This window comes from Thunnus thynnus, chromosome 15, assembly GCF_963924715.1.
Source record: "Thunnus thynnus chromosome 15, fThuThy2.1, whole genome shotgun sequence".
Classification (NCBI taxonomy): domain Eukaryota; kingdom Metazoa; phylum Chordata; class Actinopteri; order Scombriformes; family Scombridae; genus Thunnus; species Thunnus thynnus.
In genome coordinates, this window is record NC_089531.1 from 17,991,974 (window position 1) to 18,003,581 (window position 11,608).

The 11,608-nt window shown below is 40.5% G+C and overlaps 1 protein-coding gene across 2 annotated transcripts; it reads left to right on the plus strand.

The window, feature by feature from the left end:
- The first annotated feature begins 421 nt into the window (after positions 1-421).
- sesn2 (sestrin 2) lies at positions 422-10,700 on the plus strand. 2 transcript variants are annotated; one of them, XM_067613188.1, is made up of 11 exons: positions 422-1,259; positions 2,304-2,369; positions 3,295-3,483; positions 5,867-6,049; positions 6,540-6,758; positions 6,948-7,080; positions 7,174-7,289; positions 7,438-7,521; positions 9,461-9,567; positions 9,670-9,814; positions 10,099-10,700. In XM_067613188.1, the coding sequence occupies exons 1-11, from the start codon at positions 918-920 to the stop codon at positions 10,183-10,185; spliced, it is 1,671 nt and encodes a 556-aa protein (XP_067469289.1). In that variant the 5' UTR covers positions 422-917; the 3' UTR covers positions 10,186-10,700. The 2 variants fall into 2 exon arrangements, with proteins under 2 accessions (XP_067469289.1, XP_067469290.1); XM_067613189.1 differs by lacking the exon at positions 422-1,259 and adding an exon at positions 1,625-1,766.
- The last annotated feature ends 908 nt before the right edge of the window (positions 10,701-11,608 follow it).

Here is an 11,608-nt window from a genome sequence, read left to right on the forward strand (position 1 = left end):
GTAAGTGTGATCGGCATTTGCCATCAGTTTTGACATTTTATCACATATTAATATATTATTTACATAGCTACAGTCCCATGTAAGTGTGGTTGTATAAACTTGTACATTTTTAGAAAGCTTATATCAGACGTTATAATGTGTTTTAGCGTAACATTTGATAACACAAGGAAGCATTTATGTGCAGAAACCTATAAAATTAGCAGGTGTAGGCCAGCTTGCCTGCAGAAACCAGCACATTCCTCATAATATAATAAAAAAATAAAGATGAAATGTTAGTTAGTTAATCAGCGCAAGGTTTTTGCACCCAGCATTATCTACAAATAGTAGGAAAAACATTTAAAATTGAAAGTAATGAGTGCATCCTTTCTGTGGTGCAGATCATTAGTGGAAAGTTTCGCAAACGTCACTGTGACGTCACACCTGAGAGGCGAAAAAAAAGCTGCTCAGCTCGGAACAGCTGAACGAAACCGGCGAGTGAACTGTGAAGCTGATAAAAAGGCGTTTTGCCGTTTCATACAAGCAGATTTTAAACTTAAAATAGGTTGTGCGCAAGTCTGAGAGTCCAGTCTCAATACTCATTATTGGTTTACAGTTTTTTTTTTATTATCGAGTCACCGTCAAATGCGTTGTTAAACAGTTTGCAGCATCTGCTAGCAGCAGCTAGGCTAACAGGTAGCCAGGTATGAAAAGGGGAATACCTGATAGCTTTGAAGGTTGTCCGTCGGCGTTAATGATTTGTGGAGCTGATGATTGCGCAGTTATCTAAGCTAAAGACAGGCAGCGGACATCTCAAGTGTTTGGCAGTTAAGGAAACTAACGTTTAGGTGTAGCTAGCGGTCAGTTAATACTTCAGCTAACTAGCGGCGGTGAACTCATATCCGAGGTGCGTTAAAGGTGCTCCGGTAACAGGACAAGAGATGGCCAGTGGTCCCACTGCAGGCTTCACTTGCCGGGCAAATGGAGATAAATCACCGGGGCGAGTGTCCGCTTCTGGCCGCTCACGTCGCCACCTGTCCGAGTCAGAGAGTGACGGTGGCCCGGCCCTGAGAAGCTTAGCGCGGCTGTGCAGCAGGGACGAGGAGGAGCGGGCAGCGGCTCTGGAGGAGCTGAGCCAGGGGGTCCTGGTGGGCTTGGATCTGGACCGGCCCGGTTCGACACGGCTGAGCAAACAAACGCTTCTGCATCTGCTCCGGCTCTCCAGGTCGTGTCCACTGCAGGAGGTGCGGGGGAGAGCAACGGAGCTGCTGCGGACTGCACAGGTAATGTTGACATACTATAAGGTTACAGTCCTCTCTGGTTATAATGTCTGTGCACCAGCAGGAACACGGGGGGTGGATGCACAGGGGAAAATAGTCACAGAAAAACTGCAGATTTGCTACTAATAGGCAGGAGTTTGCCTTATTTTTTTTTTTACGAGCATTGCTCTCCTTCTTAGTGCATCAGGAAACTCTAAGATTAGGTGAATGATTGATTAATAGTCATCCAGGAGCTGCGTAGCTACAGCTCATTATCATTTTCTATCAAGATTGCTGGTTGTTTCATCAGACATTGATCTACAGGAGGTGATGCAAGACTCAGCTGCGGTGTGCACAAACAAGTGGGCCGGGCACGCCCCCTCCCGGTGCCCTGAAAAACACACCAGACACACCCCCCGCGTCATTGACACTGCCTGCTGTAGCTCCGGGAAATAAAAAGTCAGACTAATCTGTTGAGAATAACAAGCGTTCATTTTGTGGTGACCTGCTGTCGGGTTGTCGATGATGTCGGTGAGTTTAAACGCAGGATTTTAATATGAAGAGTGTATGAACTGTAGGTTATGAAACACGTCTCTCTTGTTATACAATACAGCTGCTGCGGTCTAAATAGGTCTCGTCAAGTTCAAGGGGGTTGAAACTCAGCTGCAGATCTGCTCAAATATTCTTTCTATTTTAGTACTTCCATGTTAATATTCTGGTTGAAGTTTTTTAAAAGGAAAACATACGTTTGAATCAGTGACAATCTAACCCATTAGTTCAGTTTGTTTGCTCAAAACATTTTTACATTTTGATAAGGTGTAATGTATAGACCCAGAAATATAATCTGCAACTATTTTTTGTCGACTGATTAACTAGAGTCATTTTTTCAAGCAAAAATATCCTCAAGTCCCAGCTCCAGTTTTTCTGAACTCAATATCTTTACGTTTTTGGCTGTTGATCAGACAAAACAAGCAACTGATGACAATGTATTTTGGGAACTTTGTGATTTGCATTTTTCACTACTGTATACTTATGTCTTTTAACTGTCTGTGTCTTCATCACCACTAGGAACAAGGAGTTGAAGTACCGCGAGCTCTGGCCTCAGGCCCAAGTGCCTTTATCCCCGCAAAACAGGTGTGTTTGTGGCTTTTTTAAAATTGTTATTTTGGCCGTTTGAAGGCCTTTATCATTACATAGCACACAGGTGCACCCCTGTGTGACTTAAATAAAACAGTTTATTCATTTACAGATATTATAGTGGCTTAATTATGAAAAGTATGAACTGTTAAAAGTGTCATCTTGTCCGCTTTGTTTTCCACTTTTGGTAAATGTTGTAATGTGAGATCACAAGGAATGCAATGTTGGTTAACCATCTCATAATCAGTGTGACATACAGTCGTCCTTTATTTCTAATCCCAATATCTTACTGGGTTTCTCACAAGCTGGCATCATGATAAACAGTCAAGTCAGTGTGTGTATTTCTGCTGCCTGTAACTATGAATAACCTTCCTTTAGAAATATAATTTAGATAAATAGACCTGTTAAGGTTGCTAACAATCACCAAATTCAGTGTTAGTGTACTTATTTTTAATTTTATTCCACTTTGACTCAGAATTCTTGTTATCCTTATCAGGGAAATCGTGCGTTCACACACATTCATCCCTCTTCTATTGATGGAATTTTTTATGGTTAAAAGGAAGTTTCTAAATCCAAGTAGCTGTATAAGCAGTTTGGCTGCTGCAATACTGCAGTGCTTGTTGCTTCATGTCATCAAGAGGCGCAACACTAAAGATGTGTTGCCAAAGCTGATGACTGAAAATGCTGACTTAATATGTGACTCACTCCAAGATTTCCAATGGAACGAGTAGGAGTGTTGTATCAGCTTTTCTGCCTCACAAAGCCGCTCGTTTCTGGCTTTAAAAGAAACATTTTACTTTCAAGTTAATTAAAGTCCTGAATTAAATTGTACATATTATCAAAAGAGATGAATGTGGCTGTAGTTTGTGGGGAATCAGTTGTCAGATTTGAACATGTATTTTATCTTGGTCTTCCTCTTTAGATGTTGAAAGAAGGAACGGACCAGGACATCCTGATTGAATCTTTTCTTTCATTGGGTCGTGTGGACCACATCACCATGGTGATGGCGCTGCACCCTGCTTACCTCAGCTGCTTCCTGAGGACCCAGCATGCATTGTTGGAGCTGGACGGCCCTTTGCCCCACCACTGGAGACATTATATTGCTGCCATGGTAAGAAAACCACAATATATGATTATTAACTCCTTTCAGATCCAACACCAGCAGCTTCAGTTATGGTCTAATGAACATTTGTGAAAATAAAGACCCCGACTGAAATATTTTGATTTAAGACTCTGCAACTCTGATTTGCTGACTTACTTTAGTTGATTAGTTGTCCTGTTACAGCTAATCTAGCACAAGACAACAGGAAACTACAACTAAATGCAATAAACAGTCGTTAAATACATGAGTAGGGCCAGTGAACTTTGAAATTAAGATATCATTATAACAAAGACAGCTTTTGAGTACATCATTTTTTTTAAATTTACACCATCCAAAATAATATGTCACCATGTTTTATAAAAAAAACAAAACAATGCACATTAAAATAGACCTTTTTCCTGACCCCCCTTTTCTTTGTCCACTGTCTGCTGTGAAAAAGGTCTATTATCCTTAACTATAAACAAGTCCATTGGTTGGTTAAACTTTTTAGCATTATGTGCAGTGTCACTGCGGTTTAAATCATATTATCAAAAAAGTAATTTCTCTCTGATAAAAACCCACATGATAACTTAATGGGAACATTTTTTAAAGTGACCGTGTGTTTGCTGCACTTTTATTTGCATCTTAATTTATTCCATTGTGTCAAATGAGGCAAAAATAAAAACACCCCCTCTCACTTTCTCTGCCTGACCCATTTATGATTAGTTTCTTCTTACACACACACACATATATAATCATATTGTCTTTATTCCTCCCTCGGCTAGTATTTGTAGAACAGTTTATTGCAGTAATATTCTTTTCATCCTGCCACTTTTACAGTCAAATCAGCTGTAGTGACCATAAATAAATAGATTCAAACCGAGTGGAGGGAGTGGAGGAAGCATAATGCATTAATTGGAAAGAACCCCATGTTTAGTTTAATTGAAGTGACAATACTACATTTCAGCTTCTTTACACCTCCAACATACTCTTTCAGTGTGTCATAGCTGGTGAGCACAGCTGCAGCTAATAAAATTAATGGAGTTAGGTGTGATTTAGGCATACCAGTTGCTAAGCGCTGGTAATAATGACTATTGTTTTTCTCTTGAGCGTTAACTACCCTTGATCAGACCTCTCGTTAATTTTGTTGCCGCATATGTTACAGTTTACAGTTTGTATTGTTTATTCTTTATTTTTCAATACATGTTAAACCGTAGCTAGCATAAATTCAGCCAGATGTTTCTGATGTGATCGTTCATGTTCATAATGGTGCTCCACCTTGGAATTATATCACAGATCACTGACTCATGTTGTGTGACTCATGTGTTTCAGTGCCAAGTTGAATCAGTGCCTGAAAACCACTGACTGACTATCCACTAAACGAGGGGGATTTGAGACATATTCTTACAATATCAAATGATTAAAATTTGTTCTACATGTCTAGAAAAGTTAAAATAAATCTAGCAAATATTCTTCAGTATTATTATTAATATTATAATTATTATTTTTTATAATTAATTATTATTATTAGTCTTTTTCATTTGGGCATTCCATGTCTTTCTTGTCAAGTTTGCTGGTAAACCCAATTTTCTTTTGAAACAATAAGATCATTTAAGGAACTAGTTGTATGTATAAAAATATATTTTCACAGTCGGGTTGTCGGTCAATTTAAAAAACACTCCAATGGCACAAAAAGGTAATTTCAAAAAAGTGAATTCTGACTGTCAGGAAAGAAGATAAGCCAATGTTGTAGGAACACAAAAACATGAAGAGAATGAGAAATGAAATAATTTTGTTCTTAAGAGAAAGTTAACATGTATTATGCAGCCATTACACTGTATTGAACCACTAACAGGTCTGCTGAAAACCTGCTGAAGTCCCCTCCATAAATATTAAATGACTCTCATCACTCATTAAGACATCACACTACATTACAGACATCACACTTTCACCTCATCTACTGGTGGAGAAGTTTAGTTGTGATGCTTTCACTTTCGAGCCTTTGACATTCATGAGCATGGACTAGTCCTAAAGGGGATTTTACATATCAGTGTGTGAACAGGTGTTGGGGAGTGTTACTGCATATATTAAAAAAGTTGAACAATGAGGACTACAAAAAAAATAGGCTAATAAAATCTGGGGGTGTGGAGCTACCAGCCCTCTATAGCCCGCTCAACATCTCTGCTTGAGGCTAGTGACTCCAGGCTACATTATATGCTACTAGCATAACAAACCAGAATCTGTACAGTCCATAAATTGAGTCAGGTTGCATCGTGGGTAATGTAGGTGCCAGGTTTAAATAAGGAAGAAGAAGGTGTAGAATAGTACGTACACAAGCTTTGTTTGTAATGGATGATGGAGAGTCTTCGTCATCTCATAATCTTCAGCTTTGATTCTGCCTCGTGTTTCGCAGGCTGCAGCTCGACACCACTGCTCCTACCTGGTGCAGCATCACAGCGCAGGTTTCCTGGACGCTGGCGGGGAGGAGAGTTGGCTGAACGGCCTGGAGCATGCTCCCACCAAACTCCGCAGCCTGCAAACACTCAACAAGCTGCTGGCGCACAGACCCTGGCTCATCACACAGCAGCACATCCAGGTCAGACACAACGCCCACTCAGACACTCTTAATCTCTCTCTTCGTAGCATTTTGTAAGGGAAAGAAACAAAAGCTTTCCATGAGTTTTGCAATTTATAATGGTCCAGTACTTTATATTCTCACTTATGAAAATATGCAGTATGTAATGCCAGCGGTCCTCCACAATCCAGACTTTAAATTGGCTGTTTGACAAAAATTCTTATCACAAGGTCCACTTGCTTGTTTTTTCAAAGCTTTCAGCCACATTTTCCTGGCCCTCCTCAGCAGATGTAGTTTGCTCAGTTGCCAATGGAGATTGTTTACTTGTTATCATGTGAGCTAAGTTTGGATTTGAGCATGCAATCAAGTGGACCTTGTGATAAGAATCTTTTATGAGGCCCTCCTCTGTGTTTTGGCGTATTATATTGCACTAAATTGGCAGGGGTTCATATTGTTTTGTTCACCACTGTATTTGGTGGTGCAATAATGGTAAACTTATTCTGTCCTGTAGGAACTAGTGTGTCCTGGAGCAGAGCCTCGCTGGTCATTGGCTGAACTTATTCACGCTGTGGTCCTGATGGCACATGCTCACTCTCTCTGCTCGTTCGTCTGGGGCTGCGGCTTAAATCCTGAACCTGACCACGTCGGAGGTCATACCTTCCAGCCTCCTTCACCCAGTCACTTCCCTCACAGCCCGCACAGTCCCGCTCATGAGGATGGCAGACAAGAGGTGAGTCTAGTGATCGTTTTTCACCATGACAGGCCTGAACTTAAATGTCAGCAGGACAGAGACAGAGAGGTATTTGTTTCATCAGTAGTGTTTCATCAGTCACACCGGTTTAGTAACAGTGGAAGAAACCGCTCGTTTCGCACTGTTGATGCAGTTCCTGAAGTCCTACTTTCTTCTTCTCTTCCCCAGTTGGTTGACGGTGCAATGGAGGTGGAGGTGTTGATGCAGAGGATGGTGGAGCTGCAGCAGCAGGAGGAGGAGTGCACACAGGAAGAGATGGTCACTCGCTTTGAGAGGGAGAGGAGTGAGAGCATACCAACAGGTACAAACATGCCCGCTCATCCACACATCAATCTGTCATTTACTCAGCTCACTTTTGTTTACTCACCGCTTCCTCTTTGTTGTGTTTGTTTAGCGGTGGTGCGGGGCGCTCCACCTGACCTGGTGTTGTGTCTGGTGGAGGATCCGGAGTTCACATACGAGGACTTTGCCCCCAGAGGAGAGCAGTCACCAACCACCATGAGAGCCCAGGTAGTTTTGGAACATTTCTGTGTGTTGAAGTTGATTATGTTTTGCCTTCCCAATTTATTTATTCATACTTTTGACAGTGTACCTGTTTATTGTCTGTGCTTAGTTTCATAGAGCTGTGTTTGTAAATGTTGGTGTCTGATGTGTGCAGGACTATTCATGGGAGGACCACGGCTACTCTCTGGTCAACAGATTACTGCCAGACATGGGCCAGCTCCTGGATGAGAAATTCCAGGTACCCTCACCTTTCACCTAATATAAATACACTAATAAACACCAATAAGCTGGTACAACACTGATGTGTGGATAACATGACAGGTCTGCCTGCTCCAGGGAGTTTAAGTGAGTGATGCACAAAGAAACTGAGATCTGGAGGAGATGGTGTGGGCCTACATGCTCATTACAACTCCTGCAGTGAAACTACTTGGTGTCAGGAAAACAAGCCATTGGTGATTTGATTGTAGAACAGTGGTTCCCAACCTGTGGGTCAAGGTTCCCACAAGGCGTCACTGGATGACTCAATTCTGCTACAGAAAATGTCATCAAATTTTCAGATGTTTCTGTAAGCTTTGCTTTTTTTTTTCTCGTGAAATACTGGACAGTTTTACCTTTTCGGGCCTGATTCATAAGAAACAGTCTGAGAAGAGAAAATCTCTCCTCAATCAAGAGAACTCAAGAGGGGTTAGAAGTAGATATTTCTTCATATTAAGGGGTCACAAGAAAGGAGAGAAAAAAGGTTGGGAAGCTCTGTCATAGAAGATTCATAGTTATCTATCCTACACAGTCCAGCAAAGGGATCGGCAGTACACACTGGGAAACAGAAATGACAAAATTTTCTATAATGTGGAGAAAAACACTTGTGTTTTGAAGTGGGCGTCCTGGCAACCACCTGATTAAAGTACTCCATCGCATCTTGGTCTGATTGCAGAATATAAATTGATCTACTAGTAGAAAACAGATTGATTAGGCACATGGGCGTAATTTATTGTAGGGACCACGGGGATATGTCCCTACCACTTTTCTGATTACCTAAAATTATCCCCACCACTGATTTGATATTAGCTGCATATGTGTTTAAATCAAGTATAATTTCCATCAGCTGGCTTTGGATGAATCAGAAACAGCACAGTGTGTTTAGTCCGAGGACAAAGAGTTCGAGGATAGAGCACAACAATCCAGGCTGTCTTTGCTTTCTATGATCATAACGTCATGGTAGCTGTATCAAATTAAACATGTTGATTGTTCATTGATATGAAAGACACATCTGTCCTGGACTGGCTAACTCACTACAGACCAGGAAATGTAATAGTCTTGCTAAGGTTAGTACTGTACAAACAACAACAATAGTTAGGCATATTAACGTTATACTAGTAGCTTGTTTACTTAGCAAACACTAGCAGATAATATAGTTAGCTAGCAAACTAAATGTTTCAGAGTGTGCTGTGGGGTGATTTTGTGCTCTTACTTTTAACTCGGCTAACATTAACTGTTCTTGTTCTTCTCATGTTGGCATCATACTTATTGGAAGAACATTAGTAATTCTTTTAGTTTGCTGCTAGTTTGCTATTCTGTCTTCCCCAGTTTCACATCCCATCTGAGTGGTTACAGAGTTACTGTAGTTAACCTTACAATTAATTATTTTCTGATTGAACTGCCTGCAATATTTCCTCTTAATTCAGCAGTCTGAATTAGCATCATGGATGTCAAGAAAAAGACACATGAGGTCTTATTTCTTGGTAAATGTAAGTAGCTACTGTATATAGTAAAAGGCTGAGTTAGCTCACTTGCTTTGCATCTATGTCAACAGTAAGTTAACTTATTATCTAGTGTTGTATTGCAAATCAGAAGTTCCCTTCATTTTCATAACTTGTATAGCAAATTAGGAGTTCCTTTTCATTTTCATTCAACTTTGTCTTTAATACAGACATCAGAGAGACAGAAAAAGAAAATGAGAAAGCCGAGGCCAGGCAGGGAAAAGACAGAAGAATGAGCTGATTTCATCATCGTTTTAAACCAGTTTCTTTCATCACTCATAAGTGTATGCGCTGTCCTACGATTTTCATTTTTGTTTTATTTTCCAGACCTCCTGCCAAATTTATGTCCCCAACACTTTCCAAATCAAACCTTAACCTTTGCATAGACATATTATTAATGATTAAACTGTCAAATTGCAGGTTGTGAGCAACCTAACCTACCACAGGATGGCCATGCATGAAGGTGTGGACACTCACACGCTGAGAAAAGCCCTGTGGAACTACATCCACTGCCTCTACGGGATACGGTCAGTGTCTAAACTAAATATTTAAAATGGGGTTTGGTCTCTGTTGTGTCACTAACGTTTTGTGTCGTTTACGTTTTTTTTTTTACCACTGGACATACGCAGATATGACGATTACGACTACGCAAGTGTGAATGTGTTGCTGGAGCGGTCTTTGAAGGTGTTTGTTAAAACCATGGCCTGTCACCCTGAGCAGACCACAGGACACATATACCACACCTTCTGGAGACACTTCAGACACTCTGAAAAGGTATGAACCAGTTCAAACACTCACCTGACCCGGACTCTTCAGTCTCAATGAATGAATCGTTTGACATTTTAAGCATGTAATCTCTCTTTGCTACCTTCTCAAACGCAAGATGAATCATTTGACATTTCAGCTTGTCCTCTCTTTTTTTTCCCTGTATTTTTAAATGTCATTAGAGAGGGAAGCCTTGCAGACAGGACTTGAAAGTGTGTCACCTAGTAACCTGAAAGTAATGACACGGTTCTCTCTTTTTTTTTTTTTTTTTTTTGCTTTTTTTTTTCCTGCAGGTTCATGCAAACCTAATAGTGATGGAAGCCCGGCTACAAGCAGCCCTTCTGTACACCTTACGAGCCATCACACACTATATGAGATGACACATTCGCACAGTCACGTGTTTTTGCAGATGCTGAGCCAGCTGTGTTGCACCACAGCCCCAATGCATATCACAACATGGATAGACAATCTTTCTCACACACACACACACACACACACACACACACACAGACAAACACTACAGTGAATGCTTGTATATGCATATCTTATGTTTCAGTGTTAATGTTTTGATGCTGCTTTTTGCGACAGGGATATTTAAAGTTTATTACTTATTTTGCACTGAAATTTGTCCGGTTTTGTTTCCCCACTTGAGCCTCAACTGTTTTTTTTTTCTGAATATCTTGCACACGTTTCTGTCACTCAAAAGCATATATACGTGCTACATGCTAGTTATACAAGCGGAATAAGGCACAGCATTACTAAATCATCATGATTCAAGTGTTTCTTTTGCAGAATTGTTCTTGTTTATTTGACATGGCTCATCAGGCCAACATCTATCAACCAGACGATGACATGACTACTCGCACTTCAGTTCTCTCGGTTTGCAGCACACAGAGGCTGAAATCAAAAAAAGGCAAAATAACTTGTATTTTTATATACAATAAAAGGTTACTTTGTTATCAAAATTAAAACAAGGTGTTGTGTGCTTCTCTGAACATACTTCATATTTTAGGGTTGTATTGAAGGCTCAGTTTAGTGGATGATGTCATGATCTGATCAGCTCCTGCATTTTTGTATTATAACATGAAGCGTTACATAAGAGATTATATATGGACTATATGTATTTTGAGAGATGAGTTTCTTACATGTATATAGTCAAAGAAACTCGAGACAGCTGGACATGAGCCCAAACTTCTGGATGTGTTGCTGCAGGAGTTTTATGGACGCACCACAAGATGGAGACAAAGACTACAGTTCACTTCTAGTCAGTGTGAATAAGAGAAGTGTTAACAATCCATGTGTCCTACTTCCACAGCTGAAAGTGCATGAGGTGGCAATTCACTCATGTGATAAGAGAAGTAAAAGTGACATGTCATCACGGAGGACTTAAATTAGACAATTTCTCTCAGTATGTGTCTTATTTCTTCAAGGTAATTCATACGCGGATGTCACACATGTCAGGCGGTCTTCCTGTAGTTCACACCAGGGAGCGAATGTGTCACATCTCACCCTGCACTTGCGCTTCAGTCAGGCAACGATAACTCATCAAGACCGCATCAGTATGCAGGCTACAGCTGCATTGAGACTGTTTGCCACTAAGCTGACGTCAAGAGGCCTATTTTTATGTGCTTTTGTGTAAGCTTCTGTAAGAACATTAACTTTTATGTAGTTGGTTACTTCAACCTACGCTATTCGTGTGACCTGGTGTGTGAAATAATAGCAATTTTAAAAGAAACAAATTTCAAGTTATGTTCTCGTTTCCTAAATTGTTGGGCAGTATTCAGTCCTTGTAAATTACAGGAT